General features: G+C 43.6%; 1 protein-coding gene across 1 annotated transcript in view; it reads right to left on the reverse strand.

Moving 5' to 3' along the window:
* The window catches only part of LOC144686131 (uncharacterized), a 104854-nt gene extending 81668 nt beyond the window's left edge, over positions 1–23186 (reverse strand). The window contains exons 1-5 of the mRNA XM_078551276.1: positions 23085–23186; positions 21983–22026; positions 14367–14457; positions 10640–10769; positions 6220–6899 (exon numbers count right to left, since the gene is read on the reverse strand). Coding sequence (XP_078407402.1) covers positions 6220–6899; positions 10640–10769; positions 14367–14457; positions 21983–22026; positions 23085–23109 — 970 coding nt within the window. The 5' untranslated portion in view covers positions 23110–23186. The remainder of the gene's footprint in view (positions 1–6219; positions 6900–10639; positions 10770–14366; positions 14458–21982; positions 22027–23084) is intronic.
* Positions 23187–23485: the final 299 nt, after the last annotated feature.

Consider the following 23485-nt stretch of genomic DNA (forward strand, 5'->3'; position numbering starts at 1 on the left):
GAAACGTTAACTCTGTCTTTCTCGCCACAGATGCTGTTAGACCTGCTGAGTTTTTCCAGCATTTTCTGTTTTTGCTTCAGGTTTCCAGCATCTGCAGTATTTTGCTTTTAACACTTCCTTATAGATATTTCACTATAAAAATCCAGTTATATTACCCAAGGCAAACTGCTGTAGCTTCAATAAAAGCATACCACATGACCTACAATTCTCCTCTGCTGTGAAAATCCAAAGTTCAGAATAAAACAGCATTTTGCAGCCCAAGACTTTTCTGGCTTGACTGAATGGCTGATTCAAACTGCATCCTCTCTCTGAGCCTACAGCTCCAGCTGCTACATCTCACAACCCCAGCTCACCAGAAGCTCAAACAGCTCCAGCTATAATTCCTTTTTTCCCTTTCATCTCAGGTTCCATTGTTCTCACACCCTTCCAAATAAAAGATATTTCAAGTTTCCATTTTGTCTTTGCTTTTGGGTCAATAAAATATAATATCCCCACTTGTATTTACCTATGGAATACCTACAAGATGCAAACTTGTTTCTTGTCACCTCTGCCTTCTCTAATTCAAACAACTCTCAATTTATCTAAAAATGCAAATTCATCTAACCTATTCACTTGTGCCTCAAACCTAACACCTCTATCCTTTTCATGTTTTAAAGCCCCAAGACAACCTGTCACCTATTAATCGCCACTCAGCTTAATTAACACAAGCACGCATGCACACAAATATATAAAAAGTAGCAACATCCATTTCTCACACTACCCTTATACTAGCCACTGGGTGGGTTCCACACTCCTGCATAACCTACTCAGTGAGGGAGAGCCCATTCAACTCCCCCACAGTATCCCAGTGAACATCAACTCGGAATTCTGAGCCAGAGCTCCAGTCTCCAATTGCTGGGACTGGATGTTCAAATGCTCCAGCTTCTGGCTCTAAGGTGGGAACACTACCATAAACCAAACGCTTGCTCCCTGAGAAAGGGTGGAGCCAGTCATTGCAATCGTTTTCCAGCACCAAGTGAATAATCCACTGATCCTGTTCTCCCAGCAGCAGTCCACATCTGTTTGGAGTGTTGATCTGAGATAGAGCTGTTATGCTGATTTGCAATCCTTTCCAAATACAGCTCCTAACTAGGAGCTTGAGGAGATTTAATACACTCATCTGCCTTAGCTTGCTTCTCCTGGTCTCTGGCTTCTGTACAGAGTGTCACATTTGTTTTGAACACAATATTAACCGGGCCTGCACACACACAAGAAACAAACAAACACCTCAATCGGCCATCCATCAAACCTACCAATCAATGGTTGTAAATCACGATGGTGCATTAGTGGCTGTCAGTGGAATAAAATAAGAACCAACAGCCAAATGGTAACGACAGAGTCCAGGTCAATCACAGGACAATTACTTCATTGTTATTGTCTTTTGATAAGAATTTTTAATGCAGGAACCACACAAGCCTTTTGACCTGCCATCTCCACAACATATGCCTGGTATTGGAACCAGAGGGGCAGCAGCAACTCGAGCAACATCGCGAAAGGAAGAGCATCACCCCAGAGAGCACATGTGCATTGTCTCCTCCCCTCTCTCCCACATTACAAGGATTCTTGGTGGCAGTGGAGGGGGGTGGAGAAGGGATAGGGGCATGTTCCGAGGCAGCTTATTCTCTTCAGTATACAGTGAGGCTCCTCTGCTTCAGCTGGAAAAGGGACAAGCTGATAATTGTTTATTTAAAGCAAATTACTGTAAAAGACCATTCAATTAAATTTGGTTGTTCATTACTAATTGCATTGCTCTACCAAAGAAGTAGCAAACACACCATGAGCTGAATGGCCTCCTCCTGTGATGTATCATTCAATATGAAAGTTAGAGTGGTTTTATTCAGATTTGCATTTAATGATATGAAAGCAGAGGGTGGGGGGAAAAGACCAGCCCATCTTTAGCTCTTTTTAAGTTATTTTACCTCAATGTTAGAGATACCAATTCTCAAAGCCATTAACAACTGCAAGGGATATGGACCCAAGCTGGTTAAATTAAGTTGGGGCACAGGTCAGCCAAGATATAAATGAATGGTGCAATAGGCTCAAGGTGCTGAATGGACTCCTCCTGATGTTTGATGTTTCTTGATGTTCCTTTATTACAGCAGTAACCTTTGTTATTAGGGCATGGGTTACTCACAAAAGATAAAAGGTTTCAATCATTTCATTGTGCCTTCTCATTTTCTTTCCAACATATTTGTCATTGAGTATTGCTGAAAAAAGAGAGACATGCTGTGAAAACTTTTCGTCATGCACTCATCAGGACAGATTGCAAGAATGCCAATTCTAAAGGGAACAACAATTTATGCCGATTGGTTGGCAAGTGGACTCCAAGAGCCATTCCCTGTTTTATTCCCCATGGCAATGCCTTGACCAGTCAACCTGCTTGGTTTAAATTTAAACAAAACCTTGGCAGTTAACTGTTCCCTGGTGCGTTCTCCATGGCAATGCCTCTATCAATCAGAGTCTATTTGCCAACAATCAGCACTCTCTTCTCATGCAGTATAAAATTGCTGTTTCCTCTAGAATTGGGGTTTTTGCGAATCTGTCCTAATGAATGCAAGGTGAAAGGCTTCGACAGCATGTCTCTCTTTTCAGCAATACTCAAGTTCCGTACTACCAAGTGACTATTTATGTTTGTCATTGGTTTCCTGACCACTGGTTCTTTACAATGAGCTTTGCTGCTGTCTCATTGATAGTTTGCTTGTTGTCTTCTAATTGGTTGCGTGATTGCCGCATCTTGATATACTTGTAAATTATCCTTTGTGATATAGGCAGCAATGACAAGACTGACATTTGTTGCCCATCCCTAGTTACCCTTGAGAAGGTGGTGGCACCTGCTTGCAACTTGCTTGTTATAAAGTCCTCTGCCTGTTGAACTATGATTTATTACTTTATGATTAGCTCATCAAATGAAGTCTGCCAGAGGCTTTGCACATTTACAAGTGTGAAACTGAGGTGAGAAGGGAGGCTCAAAATATGGAATTATGTAGATAAATGCAAAAAGTGTATTTATACGGCCATAGCACATTGAACAGACAGATCCATTTACTTATGCGAGTTCAGTTTGTGATGGACGCAGATTTATTTTTCCATTTTTCTCTACTTTCAGCTGGTGAAGAGCACATTATCCATCTACATAATCACTTGGAATAAAACCTGCGAGCAGCATCAAGCAAGATGTTGATAAAACTTTCTAACCTTCTCTCCGCTCTCCGCTTCTTCCTCGAACAGAGGCCCGAACAATCCCCATCCACCACTACTCTCCTCCGTCTGGCTGAACTTGTTCTCACACTGAACAATTTCTCCTTAAACTCCTCTCACTTCCTCCAAATAAAAGGTGTGGCTATGGGTACTCGCATGGGCCCCAGCTATGCCTGTATCTTTATGGGGTATGTGGAACATTCCTTGTTCCAGTCCTACTCCGGCCCCCTCCCACAACTCTTTCTCCAGTACATCGATTATTACTTCGGTGCTGCTTCATGCTCTCGTCTGAACCTGGAAAAATTTATTAATTTTGCTTCCAATTTCCACCCCTCCATCATTTTCACATGGTCCATCTCTGACACTTCCCTTCCTTGACCCCTCTGTCTCAATTTCTGGTGATAGACTGTCCACCAATATCCATTACAAGCCTACCGGCTCCCACAGATACCTCGACTACAGCTCCTCACACCCCGCTTCCTGTAAGGACTCCATCCCATTCTCTCAGTTCCTTTGCCTCCGTCGCATCTGTTCTGATGATGCCACTTTCAAAAACAGCTCCTCTGACATGTCTTCCTTCTTCCTTAACCGAGGTTTTCCATCCACAGTGGTTGACAGGGCCCTCAACTGTGTCCGGCCCATCTCCCGCGCATCCGCCCTCACACCTTCTTCTCCCTCCCAGAACCATGATAGGGTCCCCCTTGTCCTCACTTATCACCCCACCAGCCTCTGCATTCAAAGGATCATCCTCCGCCATTTCCGCCAACTCCAGCATGATGCCACCACCAAACACATCTTCCCTTCACCCCCCTGGCTGCATTCCGCAGGGATCATTCCCTCTGGGACACCCTGGTCCACTCCTCCATCACCCCTACACCTCAACCCCCTCCCACGGCACCTTCCCATGCAACCGCAGAAGGTGCAACACCTGCCCCTTTACTTCCTCTCTCCTCACCGTCCAAGGGCCCAAACACTCCTTTCAAGTGAAGCAGCATTTCACTTGCACTTCCCTCAATTTAGTCTACTGCATTTATTGCTCCCAATGCGGTTTCCTCTACATTGGAGAGACCAAACGCAGGCTGGGTGACCGCTTTGCAGAACACCTTCGGTCTGTCTGCAAGCATTACCCAGACCTCCCTGTCGCTTGCCATTTTAACACTCCACCCTGCCCTCTTGCCCACATGTCCGTCCTTGGCCTGCTGCATTGTTCCAGTGAAGCTCAACGCAAACTGGAGGAACAGCACCTCATCTTCCGACTGGGCACTTTACAGCCTTCTGGACTGAATATTGAGTTCAACAATTTTAGATCATGAACTCTCTCCTCCATCCCAACCCCCTTTCCGATCCCCCCCTTTTCTCCAATAATTTATATAGATTTTTCTTTTCCCACCTTTTTTCCATTATTTTTAAATGTATTTCCGTCCATTGTTTTATCTCTACATTTTAGCCTATTTCAATTCCTTCACCCCACCCCCACTAGGGCTATCTGTACCTTGCTTGTCCTGCTTTCTACCCTTAATTAGCACATTCCTTAAATAATATCACCACCTTCAACACCTCTTTGTCCTTTTGTCTGTGACATCTTTTGGTTATCTCCACCTATCACTGGCCCTCTATCCAACTCTACTTGTCCCATCCCCCCCTTAAACCAGCTTATATTTCACCTCTCTTCTATTTTTACTTAGTTCTGTTGTGCGGACTCGAAACGTTAACTGTGCTCCTCTCCACAGATGATGCCAGGCCTGCTGAGTTTTTCCAGGTATTTTTGTTTTTGTTTTGGATTTCCAGCATCCGCAGTTTTTTGCTTTTATTCTAACCTTCTGATTTGTCCCAAGAAGCGCTTAATTCACTTAACAGATGTTCCAGCTGTGAAACAATAATTCCGAGCACACATTAGAAAGAGCATCAAGACAGAAATAAGATTCTGGTGGTTAAGAGTGATTGCCAATAATGTAACAGTCCCTGCTGAGGAAATTCTGGTCACAATGCCATTCACAGGCCTAATCAGGACCTCATCAGATTGGTCCGTGGGTCCTTTTTGTTTATGACCAAAGCTATTTCACAATTCATGAATGACTAACTCGCAGCTTTGCACCATTCGCATTCTCACGCGCCTAACAACCAAACAAGGTCTTAAAAATTAAGAAAGGAAGGCGGCGATTGATACAAAGCCAAAGACTGCAGATGCTGAAAATCTCTGAGGAAAAAGAAACAGAAAATGCTGGAAATACACAGCAGGACTGGAAGCATCTGCAGAGAGAAAGGGACACACACGCACACACACACACACACACACACACACAGTTAATGTTTCAGATTGGTGACATTTTTTCCCCAGAGCTCCCGGAACTGATATGGTCGATCCTGAAAAATGCGCACAGTTGAAGGGTCTAAAAACTGGAAATTTAAGAACAGGAAATCAGGCAGAATTATGTAGATGGCAACAACAACAACAATGAAAACTTGCATTTATATAGCGCCTTTATTGTCGTAAAATGTCCCAAGATGCTTGACAGGAACGTTAACAAAATTTGATACCGAGTCACATGAAATATTAGGGCAGGTGACCAAAAATTTAATCAGGGAGAGGTTTTAGGTGCCTTCAAGGAGGAGGGACAGGCACAGAAGTTTAAAGTGGGAATTCCAAAGCTTCGGGTCTTGGTGGCTAACAGCATGCCTGGCAACATTGGAGTGATTAAAATCAGTGATGCAAAAAGGAGGCCAGAATTAAACACAGATGAACTGACCAGGAAAGAGCACTGAAACAAATAATGCACATGGGCTCAAGAGATAACTACATGAGTTGATGGAGTAAGAGAGAAATTATGAGAGAGTAAAGGAGAGGGAAATTCATAGTTACGTGCTGGTCACAAGGGTCATATTTCAGCCTGCTCAGTCATTTCACTCCTATACTGAGGCAACCTCACGCAAGCAAAATATTCACATGCAGATAATCCATGAATCAATGAGATGGCTACTTGCCTTTATAGGCTGGTGCTGGTGGGGCAAAGGTCACTTTCCTGATCAAATGCTTCATGGACCCATTTTTGAAAGGGTCTCCGATCTTCTGCCCAAGAGCTGGGATAGGTTGTTCCGCACGTGTTTGGTACGAACTAATTCCCTCTAATTGTTGACCCTTCTCCAGCTTCCTCTGTTTCCTTATGCGCTCTTTAAGCTTCTCCAATTTGTTTACAGATTTACTCTGCTGCAGTTCCAGCTGGGCTAATGGGCTTCCAGGTGGAGAAGGGGGGAAGGCACAAATTGACGGTGATGGCGACCTTATCTTCTCCTGCAAGATCCGTCTTTTGATAGAATGGTCAAGTGCCAAATTACTGTCATTTCCAACGAGAGGAATTCCTTCAAGATGACATTGGTAGAATGGTATTAAGCCACTGCAAGCCTCCTCCTTACTCCCCATGAACCAATCACTCTCCATCATATCCATATTACCCAATACATGCGATCGTGTTGTGATGGCTCCAGTTGACAGGTTACAGTTTGGATCTTGGTTACTAGTTACTGTTGCCCGATTAACTGGAGACAGTGGGACATCTTGGTCAATGATATCATTGTACAAGGGGTTTGTTCTCTCATTCCAGAACATTCTTTTTGAAGAATGACAATTCTCCAATGAGGAATTGAAATTTCCGCTGTCATTTGTCCTGCTCAGGAATTTGAAGAACAGTTTAAGATTAATTTCTTGAAGAACTGAGGATATTTGCATAAATAAATTTACTTTTCGTTGAAGGTTTTTTTAAAGTACATCAGCATAATGTCTTCCCACCCTATGCTTATGACAAGTTTTTCTTATTCTTTCACAGAATGTGGGCATCGTGAACAAAGCCAGCATTTGTTGCCCATTCCCAATTGCCCTTGAATTGAACAGTTCTGAGGACAAACACATTGCTGTGGACCTGGAGTCACACATAGGCCAGATTGGGTAAGAATGGCAGATTTCCTTCCCTAAAGGACATTAATGAACCAGGTGAGTCTTTACCACAATTGATGACAGTTTCATGGTCACCATTACTGAGACTAGCTTTCAATTCCAGGGGCGGAATTTTACATTGGTGGGATCTTACAGTCTCCCCGAAGTCAATGGCCTTTCGAATGGCTTGCCGCATTTCACAGCCCCGCCCACAAGGACTGTAAAATTCTGGCCCCAGATTTATTAATTGAATCTAAATTCCACCAACTGCCCAGGTGGGATTTGAACCCAAGTCCCCAGAACATTAGCCTAGGTCTCTGGATTACTAGTTCAGTGCATCCCAAAGCAACAGGAAGTAATTAGACAGATTCCCACCCTAGAGGTCATGCAGAGTACATTTGGGGGCTTTCGTTTAATAGTAGCCCCATAGCCAGGCTCCAACATCAAGAATGCAGATGCCTCCATCGGGGTAGAACCTTGTGTAGGCAAGGGGCTCTTGCCTGCCAGCTAGAGTGCCAGCAAGAGATCTGCATTGTCTCCTTTGGGAGAAGGCCCACAGAACCATGAGCCAATCAGACAATGGAGAGACCAGCAATGGGCCTTTCCCCAGAATCAGGAGCTCAGGAGGGGGACAGAGGTCACACCTGCTGACAGCAGGCCAGCATCGCCTTTGCTTTCTTTTTTGTAAAAATATACTTTATTCATAAAATATCTGGAAGAACATTACAAAACATTTCAAAATGGCCATCACAAAGTATAATAATATTCAAGTTTTCTACATAGATCATGTCACACCCTGAGGTGCTTCAATACAATCGAAGGAACATTACAGGCATTTCAAAATGGTCAAAGCAGACAGTCAGACAGTGCAATGGTATTTAAGTTGTCCACATAGATCATGTTGCACTCAGAGGTGCTTCAATACAATTGTGATACACGTAATATTCACTGCATATATTCACTGAGAGTCATACAGCCCGAGTGGTCTATAGAATTCCCAGCCCCTCAGCACACTGTGGTTGAAAGGTCTTAGACAGCGACCTTTCCCCATTGTGCCTTTGCGGCAGCTGCCCCAAGCTTTACTGCGTCCCTCAGCACATAGTCCCAGACCTTGGAATGTGCCGGTCTGCAACACTCGGTCGGGGACAACGCGTTGCACTGGAAGACCAACAGATTTCTGGCAGATCAAAGAGCGTCTTTCACCGAGCTGATGATCCTCCAGCTGCAGTTGATGTTTGTCTTGGCGTGTGTCCTGGGAAACAGCTCTTGGAGCATAGGGTCCTGTGTCACAGAACTGCTCGGGATGAACCTCAGTGAAAACCACTGCATCTCCCTTCTTCGCAAAGGCATATTCCACAAGGAGGTGGACAATGGTCTCTTCCCCACCACAGCCACCTCGAGGGCAGTGGAGGGAGTGAGAGTGCTGGTGTATAGGAAGGATCTGACGGGGAGGGACTTTCTCACCACCAGCCAAGCTACATCTTGGTGCTTATTGGAAAGTTCTGGCGATGAGGCATCCTGCCATGTGACTTTGACAGTCTGCTTGGGGAACCATCCAACAGAATCCACCATCTCCTTTTCCCACAGACCTCTAGGAAGTTACGTGCCGATCACTGCCTGATGGACTTGTGGTCAAAGGTCTTTCTCAGCAGCGCCATAGGGAGGCAGGCAGTGACTGCTGCAGGAAACCGGAGGCCCGGGATCATACAGTGAACAAAGCCACAAGTAAGTAATGGTGGGAGAGGTCTCATGGGTTGGAGGTCACAGGGTAGGAAGGTGTTTGGTAGTGGGGGAGGGGGCTGAAGAAAGATCAGGGAGTGACTCTCAGTGGGACCACCCCACTCCCCTTCCCAATGCCAGATCCTTCGATGAGGCACTGAAGGAGGGACCCACCCACCACCCCAACACACCCCCACACCACCGGAGAGATGACAAGCAAGCCACATGGGTTTACTTGCTGTGCACGCCAAATAGCAACAAGCCCACCTGCAGCTGGGTTAATAACAATGGCGGCAGGATGAGGTCCTTGAGACATCATTAATTGTTCACTTCAGAGCCTCAGTTGGCAATAGCAAGGAAGGTCAACCATGGGCCTTACCACCATGGATTTAAATCAGGGTGGAGGCAGGAAGCTGTGGGTGCAGCAAGTAATTAAGGTGGCAAATGGAATTTTGGCCTGTATTGGTAGGGGGTTGGAGTTTAAAAATAGGGAAGCCTTGTTACAAGTGTACTGGGGTGTTGGTGAGGCCACACCTGGAGTACTGTGTACAGTTTTGTTGCCCGTATTTAATAAAGGATATATTGGCATTGGAGGCAGTTCAAAAGAGATTCATTAAGCTGATTCCTAGGATCAAGGGGTTGACTTATCAAGAATGGCTAAACACGTTAGGCCTTTATTCATTAGAGTTTGGAAGGATAAGGGATGATCTTATTGAAGTGTACAAGATCCTGAGGGGGCTTGACAGGGTAGACGTTGAGAAGACGTTTCCACAAGTGGGGGAATCTCAAACTAGGGGTCATAGTTACAGAATAAGGGGACAGTCATTTAAAACTGAGATGCAAAGGAATTTCTTCTGTCAGAGGATAGTGAATGTCTGGAATTCTCTACCCCAGAGAGTTGTGGGGGGTAGATCAAAAGTATTTAAAGAGGAGGTCGATAGATTTTTGAAATATCGGGGAGTTGAGGGCTATGAGGAGCTGGCACGAAAGAAGAGTTGAGGCCGGGGGCAGATCAGCCATGATCTTATTGAATGGTGGGGCAGCTTTGAGGGGCTGAATGGTCTACTCCTGCTCCTATTCCTTATGTTATGTTCTTATGTTTGGGGCTATGCTCATGTAGAGAATAAACACCAACATGAACTAGTTGTGTCAAAAAGTCTATTCTGCTCTATAATTTCTAAAATGTGAGCAGGGCTCAAAAATTAAGAACTTTAAACAAAATACAATTTGGGAGAGACATGACACAAACTGCTGTCATCCCTTCAAACTATCACACAAAATCATGACGCCCTCATGCAATCCCTGATAGAGAAGCTGGAATTGTAAAATTTTCTTTCAATCTGTTGTTCCCTTCCCCTGTCCAGAGGAAGGAAGGACAGTTTTAGCACCCAGTTTTGCCCCATTTGATGTCTGTGAACTGAGCAAAGAACATGGATAAAACCAGAGACTGTGGTTGCTTGCGTGTCTCAATCCCACCCCACACTCTGCATTTCTTTTTTAATAATAAAGGGCATAATAACACAATTAAACCCTACAGTTAAAGGGATCACACTGAAGAGCTACAGGAAAGAGCAAGGGGAGGGGGTGTCTAATTAGATCATTCTTCCAAAGAGCTGGCACATGCACAATGGGCCAAATGGCCAACTTCTACTCCATATGATTCTATAATTCATTCGCCAAATTTGCAAACTCTTGCATTTCAGACTTTTCTCTCTCAATTTTGTCAGGAAGAGTCTCAATATAAAATACATTTACCTGCTTGAGGAAGGAGCCCACTTGGGACTCAGGGTACTGTGCTCGTCTGGTCCACAGTTTCTTAGGGAAGCTGGTTGTTGTGGAGAAGCACCTTGCTTTGAAATGTTGCCAGCGCCCTTCACACCACATCCTACAACACACCAACAGCATATTTTATCGGCATGGCAACCATTTCAAAAGCCTTCTGTTGTAAGTCAACTCAACCAGATCTTCAACTGCAATCAGTGTAAATCAATGGCCGACCTTTTCAAAACATCAGTTAGACTTTCACTTCAAGCCTTGAAAGCTTTATAGAAAATACACTAAAATGTTTTCTCTCCCCCCACCACAGGTCAGCTGTTTTGCAGAGCAGTTTACTCCAGAACAAGTCCTGACATGCCCCAGCCCATTATGTTCCTGGACCTGTTGATTATTTATAGCCCATCCCACCAAGCAGTACTTGTCCCTGGCAACATCATTCATTTCACACTGAACAGCCAATGAAACTGACCTTTAACCAGCCATGTAGCCAGCTCCATCTCAATTAAGAAACCATCGCAATATTCCCCAGAGTGTCTAATACCCACTTTTTAAAATGACAAATCTATTTGGTGCACCACTAGCAGCAGAGCCTAGTTACGTCTCCACTTCCCGACATTGTGGCAGCTCCTTGCTACGCTCCCAGTGGATTTTGAAGTTTTGAAGCACTGATATCACTACATTGTTAATCATAATGGACAGGTATTCTAATTGGAAGGATGTTGCACAAGGATCTGTGTTAGGGCCTCAACTATTCACCCAACGTATTAATGGCTTAGATGATGGGAAAGTCACATTGGATGTTCACTGATGATTGCGCAACACCATTTGTGACTCCTCAGATACTGAAGTCCATGTCTTTATGCAGCAAGAACTGGACAATATTCAGGCTTGGGGTAATAAGTGGCAAGTAACATTTGCGCCACACTGGTGCTGGGCCATGACCATCTCCAACAAGAGACAATCCAACTATCTCCCCTACACATTCAATGGCATTACCATTGCTGACTCCCCCACCATCAACATCCTGAGGATTACCATTAACCAGAAACTGAACTGGACTAGCCATATAAATACTGTGGCCACAAGAGCAGGTCAGAGGCTGGGAATTCTGCAATGAGTAACTCACCTCCTGATTCCCAAAAGCCTGTCCACCCTCTACAAGGCACAAGTCAGGAGTGATAGAATATTCTCCACTTGTCTGGATAGGTGCAGCTCCAACAGCACAAGAAGCTTGACACTATCCAGGGTAGAGTAGTCACTTGATTGGCACTACATCCACAAACATTCACTCCCTCCAACACTGGCGCACAGTGGCTGCAGTGTGTACCTTATACAAGCTGCTTTGCAGCAACTTGTGAAGCCTTCTTTGACACCATCTTCCAAACCTGCAACCTCTACCACCTCGAAAGACAGGGCAGTTGCATAGGAACACCACCAACTGCAAGTTCCCCTCCAAATCACACATCATCCTGACTAGGAACTATATCGCTGTTCCTTCACTGTTGCTGGATCAAAATCCTGGAACTCCCTCCCTAACAGCAATGAGAGTACACATACCAGATGGACTGCAGCAGTTCAAAAAGGCAGTTCACCACCACCTTCTCAAGAGCGATTAGAAATGGGCAACAAATATTCGCCTTGCCAAGCAAACACCCACATGCCATGAAAGAATAAAAAAGCATATCTAAATTTGATGACATGAAGAAAGACACATTGTAATCAATGTAGATGGAAGCATAAAATTGCAACGAGATATTGATAGATTAAGTGAATGGGCAAATCTGTGGCAAATGGATTTCAATGTAGGCAAACGTGACATCATCCACTTTGCTCCTAAAGTAAATAGATCAGAATACTTTCTAAATGGTGAAAAGCTAGAAACAGTGGGAGCCTAGAGAAACTTGTGGGTTCAGCTCCATAGATTATTAGAAATGCCATGAACTGGTCCGGAAAATAATCAGAAAGGCAAACAGACTGCTGGCCTTTATATCTAGAAAACTAGAGTACAATGGGTTAGAAGTTATACTGGAGGTCTTGTGGTAGCTTCCTTACCTCTAGGCCAGAAGCTTTGGGTTCAAGTTCCACTCCAGGGCTTGATGGCCAAAGAAGGTGGATTTATAATGCAGCCAAACAGGTCGGTATCAATTTACAAATCCTTCCGACATACACCAATGGCAGGCGCTCAGAGCGGGAGAGATTCCTGTTCAGCCATGTAATGGAGTTGTCTGGATGGCTAGTGTGGTTCAGCTTGGCGCCAACAACACAGGGTTCGATCCCTGGCCCAGCTGGGGTGGACTGGGGACCTGCCTGCCTGCCCCACCGTACCCATGGTGGAGATCACGGAACTGTGGGTCAGCGTCTGCGTTTGGGCAGAGTATCGAAGTAGTCGTCATGCTACAGCTACAAATAGCCCTGGCTAGACTACCCTGGAGTACAGTGAGCAGTTCTGAGTACCACATCTTCGGAAGGATATAGTGACCTTGGAGGGTGAGAGTTTAGACTTAGCAGAATGATACCTGCAGTTCAAGGCTACATTTACGAGGAGAGATTGTTGTATCTCTCCGAACCTATAAGACGATTTGATTAAAGTTTTCTAGGTATTAAGGGGAACTGATAGGGTAGTGAGAGAGAGAGAGAGAGAGAGAGAGAGAAATTAGTTCTGGTATTTGGGGAGTCTAGGATTAGCGGGTATGGTTTAAATATTAAAGCCAGACCTTTCAGGAAAAATTAGGAACCACTTCTAAATACAAACAGTGGTAGAAATTTGGAACGCTCTTCGCAAAGGCAATTGGTGATAATATGGAGCAAAGGCTGGCATACGGAATTAGGGCACAGAACAGCAATGATCTCATTGAATGCAGAACAGGCTCAAGGGGATAAATGGCCTCCTCCTACTACACGCACATAAACAGCATTAGCTTAATGTCAATTGATTTGAGAAGGAGCTCATGCATGCACCTTCTGGGAGATGGCCAAGCTAGTGCAATCTCAACAGGTTCTACTGGACTAACCAAGATCAATTTGGCTCTCTGCTGATAGGTGCGAGGAAGAAACTCACTGTTGTCACTACACGTAGTGAAATAGTAATGCTTTTCCTTTTAGAATACATTTACCATGTTGCTAATGCATCAGCTGCAGCAAGGCACCCCAACCCTTTCAGGCTATTGCAATACACCCCTTTCCATCGAGTCCTGTACAACTGCAAAACACCCAGCAACTGTGCCCAGTTGTAGAGTGTGCTGTAGCTCTGCTCAATCATAAAATGCTTTGCCAGAATACTGCAGAAACTAGAGCTGTTCTCCTTGGAGCAGAGAAGCTCAAGAGGAGATTTGATAGAGGTGCGTAAATTCATGAAGGGTAAGTAAATACCCACTAGCAGGAGGGTTGGTGACCAGAGGACACAAATATAAGGTGATTGGCAAAAGAATTGGCAAGGTGACGTGAGGAAACTTTTTTTTTTACATAGCAAGCTGTGATCTGGAATACACTGACTTAAAGGGTGATGGGAGCAGATTCAATAGTAACATTCAAAAATTAACTGCATGAATGCCTGAATATAGACAGAAAGAAACAGCTTATGGGGGAAAAGGGCAGGGTGGTACGATTAATTCAATAGCTCCACCAAAGGTTTGGCACAGGCACAGTGGGCCAAATGGCCTCTTCCATGTTGTATCATTCTACGAAACCTCCTTCACTTTGATCTCACCAAATGCCTCGGACTGCAAATGTTTTTGGATGCTTGGTTCCAGAAAGGGATCCTCCTCTTCAAAGTGCAACTTGTTTTCAATCCGCTGTAACTGAGAACAAACAAGATAATTGAAGAAATAATCCCCACAATACAGGCAACTGTATCCACAGAAGCAGTCAGAGCAGATGGCCAGAAATCAGTTTTTCCATAGGCCTCATTATGAATGCTTGGTTGAGCTGAGCTCCAAGAATGTCTAATGGACCCAGCTCAGCAGGGGTCTGTTTAGAAAGCTTGAAAGGGACTGCTAGCTTTATGCGATTGACTTCTTTATTACCTTGTAATAAGCTGATCTTTCTTAGAAGATTTTTTTGATGCCTGTTTGTTTATTTGGGCAAGGTTAAGAGGTATGAACTGGATTGAAGGTTTCCTCAAATGGGGCTTTCACTGCCTGTGATTGATCAACAGCTTTGTGAGAAGGTAAGAGGGACAATGTTCATCAAAGGGAATGTTGAATGGCTGTTTTCTTTCCCCCCATGAGTAGTTCAAAGACTTGCCTGTGTTATTATATGCTTCATTGGTTGTATACCTAGTGTATACTGGGTGAGTGAGCATAGGAGAAAATAGAGGCATAGAGAAGGTATGGGGGGCATGAAGGGGCAGGGGAATGAGGGAGATGGGGGCTAGGGAGCCTAACAACCATGAATACAACTGGGCCGACATTCCAGTAAACAGAGGCGAGCCTTCCAATCTGCCGACCTTGTTATTCGCCCACCTCCGTTGCTGCTTCGAGCCTGCCTCCAGAGATGGTGGGTTTGTCTCCAGCCCTTGCCCACCTATCCGACATGATAATAGGGTGGGCAGGCTTCTCCAGGACAGAGATGGGAGCACAGATTTAGGAAAATTCTTGACTCCCAATACCCGTCACCTTAGTGAAAGTCCGGCTCCAAATGTAGTCTTCCTTTGACCCCACTTCAGCTGAAAAGGGGAATAGCTGAGATCAGGGTCAGTAGATATAATTCAGTCATATATTACCTGCTGTTTTTTGAATTTCCATTTGTACGTTAGCTTTGGTTCAATTGGTAGCACTTTCACCTTTGAGTCAGAATATTGTGGGTTCAAGTGCCAAAATCAAGGTTTCAAAGAAATCACACTCCCAATGGAGCACTGAGGGAATTCTCCGTTGCCAGAGGTGCATATTTTAGAGAAGACATTAAATCAAGGCCCTGCCTCCCTCTCTAGCACCATGAGGTATCTTATACCCACTTTTTCAAATAAGAGCATGGGAATTATTCCATTTGTCCTGGCCAATATTTATCCCTCAATCAACATCATAAAAACAAATTATCTGGTCAATTATCACATTGCAGTTTGTGAAACATTCTTGTGCACAAATTGGATGCAACATTCCATACATTACAACAGTGACTACACATCAAAAGTACTTTATTGGCGGCAATGTGCTTTAGAACATCCTGTGGTTGTGAAAGGTGCTAAATAAATGCAAGTCTTATGTCCACATTTATACAATAATGAAAACTGTACGTAAACCTGTCACATTGTAATTGCATCCTCCTGCCAGTTGGGGGAGATAGAGAAGAGTCGAAAACCAGAAAGACAGACTTGCATTTAAATAGCACTGTCTCAAAGTGCTTTACAGTCAATTAAGTACTTTTTTTATGAAGTGCACTTGCTGTTGTAACGCAGGAAGTTGAAGAGGAAGTTAAGAAATTAAAATATAAAATTGATATTCATTGCTTTGTCCATCTCCCTTCTCCTCTTTGCTCCCAACCTCCCCCCGCCCCCCCCCCCCCACCACCCCCGGAATGAGGGTGCAATTACAGCCTAACAGCTTTACATTATAAATATGGACTTAGGAAACATTGGAAGTTATAATGGAAAATTGGCAGAAAAAAATTGTGCGAGAGAAACAGGAACACAGTCACTTGACATGAAAAAGAAGTGCGTGCAGCTGGAAGATGCGTTACTCGATTACAGATATAATTAGATGTTTTGGGGCACACTGATGATTATAAATTCAGATCATTTGACACATTCAATCAGCTGAACAGAACCATTCACAAAGTAAAAGCTGAATTAGTGGACAATTACAAGATGATATTGTGGCTCTAAATGAAGAAAGTAAACATGATCTATTCAAACCAGTGAGGGTGGCTTAAATGACTGTTTGTATTTCGTTTTTATTGCTTTGCGGAGCTAAGTCAACACCTCCAGCTAGGATAGGGCTCACCAGCTGACAGGTAGAACGACATATAATTACCGCAGCACAAAGACAGTGAAAGAGAACTACACCCACAAACAGAAAAGCAAAACCTTAGAAAGATGCTGGAAACACTTAACAAGTGCAGAAAAAGAGGAAACAAAAAGCTAAACGTTCAGGGCAGAACCCAGGGTGGTTTATAAAAAAAAATGACTAACTCTAGCACATGCTACATAGGATGTATGGCACAGAAAAGACCATTTGGCCCAACCAGTCCATGCTGGTACTTTACGGACAGATGCAGAGTGATAGCAAATAATCCATCACCACCAGAAAGGTCCCATGGAATGAGTTGGAATTTGAGAAATGTATCCACGTGAGTAGCAACTTGAATTTGTATGGCACCTAAACATAGTAAAACGTTCTAAGGCACTTCACAGCAGCATTAACCAACAAAATTTGACATCATAATATGGCAACATTAAGGAGATATTAAAAGAGGTAGGTTTTAAGTGGAATCTTAAAGGGGAATTGAAAAGGGGTGGGGCTTAGGAAGGAAACATCAGAATTTAAGGCAACAAAAATTGCTGGAAAAACATCCGTATGGACTCGAAACGTTAACTCTGTCTTCCTTTCCACAGATGCTGTCAGACCTGCTGAGTTTTTCCAGCAATTTTTGTTTCAGGTTTCCAGCATGTGCGGTATTTTGCTTTTACCAGAATTTAAGGGCTAGGCAGCTGAAGGCATGGCCACCAATGGTGGCGTGATTAAAACTAGGGATGCACAGACCTCTCAGAAGACTGTAGGGAGGGGCAAAGCCACCAAAGGCATTGGAAAACAAGAATGAGAATGTCACAACTGAGTAAAGACTTTCCTTTGGGGTGAAACCAGAGGCTAGATTTCAGAGCAGGGGATTGATCAAATGTTTCTGTTATTGACAATGTGATCTACCAGCGCAGAGCCCCCTCTTTGCATGTTCCAAGCTAATTCAACACAATGTATGGGCTGGATTCCCCTAGGGCCGCAGCCGTGTGATGCACCATGTTCAAAGGAGTGGTGTGGCAGTATTGGAGAGCGTCCAGATAGATTCAATTACTGCAGTGGTCAGCTCTGAAGCTTCCATTACAATAGTGGATCCATGTTCAATGTGGGTAGGGGAGGGAGAATTTATGCTCATCCACCGTGAAGAGTGGCAGGAACGTTGGGAAAACGGTGTAAACGCCATTTACCCCACTTTTCAGCAGTTTTTCCACTGCAATTCTGAGGGGAGAATGGGACATTGCAACTGTGGATGCTTCATATTCAACTGCTAGGAACTCCAAAGTGCGAGAGGAGCCAAGTTGACAGGAACATGAGAACAGAAAAATGGGAATCTGAATTAAGGATAGAGGCTTTCATCATTGCCAGCAGGAGGTTATGGAACATTCAGCTCCTCCAGTCTGTTCCATCATTCATTGCTGATCTGCACCTCAGCTCCAATTACACCTCCAATTGGTCTATGTTCTACATGCACCTTTTGTTCCCTGCACCTTGACGACCTTACTGAATAAATTCCAGGTTTCCACAACCCTTGCATGAAAAAGTGCTTCTTGATTTCACTCCTAAATGGCTTAGCTCTAATTTTAAGATTGTACTCCCTTGTTCTGGATTCCCCCACCACAGGAAATAGCTTATCTGGGCTTACCCTACTGAATACCTTTATGGACTATAACTGCATTCTAAATGAATTCAAAATTTTTAATCATAGTATAATAACAATTTGTAGAGGATTAATTAGAAATCAATAATCCATTGGCCGGTGGGCTGCGCACTCCCTGATTATTCAGCCATATAGACCAGGAGCAACCAGATCTGATTCCTCAGTTAACAAGGGCAGACCTGGAGAAGATATTACATGTGGGAAGACCCAAACACTGGGCCATAAATATCAGACAGTCACCAATAAATCCAATAGGGAATTCAGGAGAATCTTCTTTACCCAGAGGATGGTGTGAACGCGGAACTTAGGAGTAGTTGAGGCAAATAGCATAGATGCATTTAAGAGGGAGCCAGATATGTACATGAGGGAGAAAGGAATGGAAGGTCATGCTTTTAGAGTTAGATGAGGGGGATTGGGAGGAGGTGCGTGTAGAACGTAGACCAGTTGGGCCGAATGGCTTGTTTCTGTCCTGAACATTCTATGTAATCCAACAGGGTTGTTGGGGGTGTATCAAAATTAGCCTTCGCACCACCAATATGAAGTCAGGTGAGCAATCGCATAGTGAGTAATAAACTAACTAGATTTTCTCCTTCTAATTGTTGTCCCATGAGAGATTGAGCATGTGTGTAAACTGAGCAAGGACAGACTGGTCTCTGCTGTAGCACCTCCTGCAGTCAAATAGCTCACCCACACTCTCAATCCTGGTAGACATGTGAAGAATAGTCACTTGAGAAGATGCTGTTGGTGGAACCATACCCCACCGCTGGAGGCCAGGAGGGAGGGGGAGGAGGCAGAAGACGAAGAGACAAAACAACAATGAAAAATCAGTCTGAGTGTTCTCAACCTTAGTACCTAACAGAAACCTAGAAAAGGTTTAACTACTGTACAGCGATTGAGTCACATGGTTCTGGCAAGCAACCGTTGCAAATTCTGCCAAGAAACCAAAGTCCAGAAAAGTGAGCAAGAGCAGTCTTGTTATATTCAAGTTAACATACAGCATCTATTGACCTGCTGTGGAGTATAATTTAGACAATATAATTGCTGCTCTACACAATACACACTTCATTATAGATTAAGGGTACCTGACAGATTGTCTGCAACAGTAACACTGTTTTCCGAAGCTTAGCATTTTGACTCATTTGTTATCTTAGATTGCAAGGCTGGGTTAGTCTGACCCAATTACAATTAATACATAAAAACTGCTTCATTGGCTGAAGAAAAACACTGAATACTTGGAACAAATCAAAATACTTACCAACTCTTACAAATTTACAGGTCATATAAACCATCTCAGTTCTTGTTCACCCCACTGGCATGCAAAGAGAGCGCAAGTTATGCTACAGTTTTATAAAGCTCTGTTTAGACCGCATCAGGATTATTGCATTCAGTTCTGGGGTACCACACTTATGGATTATACTGGCCCTGGAGGACTTCCAGCACAGATGCACCAGAATGATCCTGGGGCTAAAATGTTGCCTAAATTGGGTTTGTATTCCCCGAGTACAGAAAATTAAGGGTTGATCTAATTGAGGTATTTAAGATGATTAAAAAGGAGTTGATAGAGAAGAGAGAGATAAGTCATTTCCTCTGTTGGGGGAGTCCAGAACAAGGGGCATATCCTTAAAATCAGAGCCAGGGCATTCATGGGTGATGTCAGGAAACACTTCATCACCAAAGCATAATGGAAATCAGGAACTGCCCCTCCCCCAAAAAAAAATTCTGTTGAGGCTGTGGTCCATTTAAAATGTCAAAACTGAGATCGAAACATTTTTGTGAGGCAAATGCATTAAGGGCTATGGAACCAACAACAACAGCCTGCATTTATACAGCACCTTTAACTTCACAAAACATCCCAAGCATCACAGGGGCATTAGCGATCAAAATTTGACACTGAGCCACATAAAAGGTGAGATGTTCAAAAGCTTGGTCAAAAAGGTAGGTTTTCAAGGAGCATCTTAAAGAACAGTGGATAGGTTTAGTGAGGGAATTCCAGGGCTTAGGGCCCAGGAAGCTGAAAGCAAAGCTGCTCGTGGTAGAGCAATTAAAATCAAGGTTGTGCAAGAGGCCAGAATTGGAGAAGTGCAGCGATCTCGAAGAGTTGTAGGGCTGGAAAAAGTTGCAGAAAAAGGAAGCAATGAGGCCATGGAAGGATTTGAAAGCAAGGAAGATGATTTTTAAAAATCAAGGCGTTGCCAGATTGGAAGCCTGTGTAGGTCAGCGAGCAAAGGATTGACTTACACTGCCCCCTTGGAATCAAGTGACCTTCCTGAATGGCACTCAGTAGTTCCCTCAACAATGATTTCTCAGGCATCCCACTGCTTTGTTGACCCTGATATAGTTCCTCGAACTAGTACACACTGCTTTCTTCCCTACAGAGAATTTCTTAAGCATTTCCAGACTTACCCTGAAAGCCCCACTTTCTTGAACTTAACTAATAGACTTTGGTGTGGGTTTTTTGTTTTTATAATTCATTCACAGGATGTGGGCTTTGCTGGCTGGGCCAGCATTTATTGCCCATCCCTAATTGCCCTTGAGAAGGTGGTGGTGAGCTGCCTTCTTGAACCACTGCAGCCCATGTGGTGTAGATACACCCACAGTGCTGTTAGGGAGGGAGTTCCAGGATTTTGACCCAGCGACAGTGAAGGAACAGTGATATATTTCCAAGTCAGGTTGGTGAGTGACTTGGGAGGGGAACACCTATCTGCTGTCCTTGTCCTTCTAGATGGTAGTGGTCGTGGGTTTGGAAGGTGCTGTCTCAGAAGCCTTGGTGAATTCCTGCAGTGCATCTTGTAGATGGTACACACTGCTGCTACTGTACATCGGTGCTGGAGGGAGTGAATGTTTGTGGATGTGGTGCCAGTCAAGCGGGCTGCTTTGTCCTGGACGGTATCAAGCTTCTTATGTTGTGGGAGCTGTACTCATCCAGGCAAGTGGGGAGTATTCCATCACACTCCTGCCTTGTGCCTTTAGATGACGGACAGGCTTTGGGGAGTCAGGAGGTTAGTTACTCGTTGCAGGATTCCTAGCCTCTGACCTGTCAAATGCTTTTTGGGAATCTATGTACAACATGTCACAGGGTTTTCCATTGACCCCCTCGGGCTCAATAAAGCCAAGCACATTGCTCAGAAGAGATGTTATCCTTTTGAATGCATACGTTTACTGGGTTAATATTTTACACAATCCTCAAATTTACAAGTAGAGACAGAGATAGAATAGGTTAAAGAGAAATTCTTTTATGTAGTTTTCACCCTGATCTCACATGACATTACCTGGAATGCTCTGTAAGATTATTAAATCATACAGCACAGAAGGAGAACATTTAGTCCATCATTTCTTCAAAAGAGCTATCCAATTAGTCCCACTCCACTGTTCTTTCCCTTTCTGTTAGGTTGGGAGGTGGGGGGAATTGCTTTGTTTCGGCATTTTAAACAGTTAAAGACGTTAAAAGGTTGGAATGAGATTGGTGTTTTTGGCATATTAAGGTAGATTGATATTCCTTCCATAATCAGAGAAAATTCTTAATGAGGGACCTGGAATCTGCCACAATATCTGTATTCTATGGATTGTAAATTGGGCAGTTTCTATAGAAGGCAGTACATCTGGGTGGGGCGGGATGTGAAGATGAAAATTTACCCCCTATTATATCCCATGTGGGAGTAGAAATAATTGTTTCATTCAATAATGTGTTATGTCACCTTCTGAGGAGAGTGCACTCACCACTGATTTGGCCTCTTGAAGGTTGTCCCAAGCCAAGTCCACTTCTGGAAAGTAACAAGAGCAGAACCAGATAAACATATTTTTTTTTAAAAAACCACCACACTGCAACATTTTGGCAAACAACAAGTGACAACTAAGGTTCCAGTCATTCATCAATCCATGATACAGAGAGTAGTGGTATAGAAATTGGGAATCTAGTTGATGACCTCTATCAGCAGCCATGATGCATAAATTACACCTGCAAGAGGTTGCTGGGCTGGTCTGGTTTTTACTGGGACACAGATTGTATCATAAAGAAGGGAAGTGCCATTATTGATGACATTTGTCCCATCTGATACCCCAGGACTGGTTTCAATCGCCCAGGGTTAAGGGGTGAGGTTGGAGAGCAATTTTCCAGTGTATTTCTCCCCTTAATACCCCAGGTTTTTTGTCCCCTATCCCAGGTCATGACATGGTTGTTGGCGAAGAGAGTGAGGGGGTTGCACAGGGAGAAAACGTTTAGCCATGATGTTCAGCCATCACGAGTGAGGGACAGGCTTGATGGGCCAGTCATTTCATGGCTGTCAATTTCTACATGCTCAAATGATGCAATATTAGACTTGGGGTAATCAGCATGGAACTCGATAAAAAACAGAAAATGTTGGAAAAACTCAGCAGGTCTTGCAGCATCTGTGGAAAGAGAAACAGAGTTAACATTTCGAGTCTGTATGACTCTTCATTAACTCTTTTTCTCGCTCCACAGATACTGCCAGACCTGCTGAGGTTTTTCAGCGTTTTTTGTTTTATGTCAGATTTCCAGCTTCTGCAGTATTTTGCTTTAATCTTATGGAACTCAAGACCTTGTTATTTAGGTTTTCATTCACCTTTGGCCTAATGTTACTACATATTTGCATAGGTTCTTTTAGATCCATTAGTGACTGAGATATCACCTAGATAACTCAAAGTGTCCAACTTAAGATAACATATGCAATACTTAAATTGTACCATAATACTCCTCACTATTTATCTTCATGTATCTTATGCAAAAGGCATGTCATTTATGTTGTACTGAAAACTTCGTTCATTATCTTCAACTAATTTCCATAAGATATGATTAACTCACCATCGAGCCTACTTGAATTATCCATCCCAAGTAGCTTGAATGCTCCAGTGAAATCTACAACTTGCTTATTCCTGTTCCAAATCTATTTCTTGTTCATGGTCTAAGGAAAGAAGGTTGGAAGACTTGCATTGATATATCATCTCATCACAACTCACTATCAGCTCACGGAGCTTTACAAACAATGGATTACTTTGAAGTGCAGTGACTGTGGAAACCATTTTGTATACAACAATTAGATAAGCAAAAAAAAAATTAATCTATTTTATTCTTTTGGTGTTATTTGAGAAAGGAACGTTGGCAAAGAGACCCAGCTTTTCTTCAACTAGTATCATGGGATTTTAAAATGCACTATCCTGAACCAAGAAATGTGGCTTCAGTTAAAAATCTCACCCAACAATGAA

This window comes from Cetorhinus maximus, chromosome 10, assembly GCF_964194155.1.
Source record: "Cetorhinus maximus chromosome 10, sCetMax3.hap1.1, whole genome shotgun sequence".
Lineage (NCBI taxonomy): Eukaryota > Metazoa > Chordata > Chondrichthyes > Lamniformes > Cetorhinidae > Cetorhinus > Cetorhinus maximus.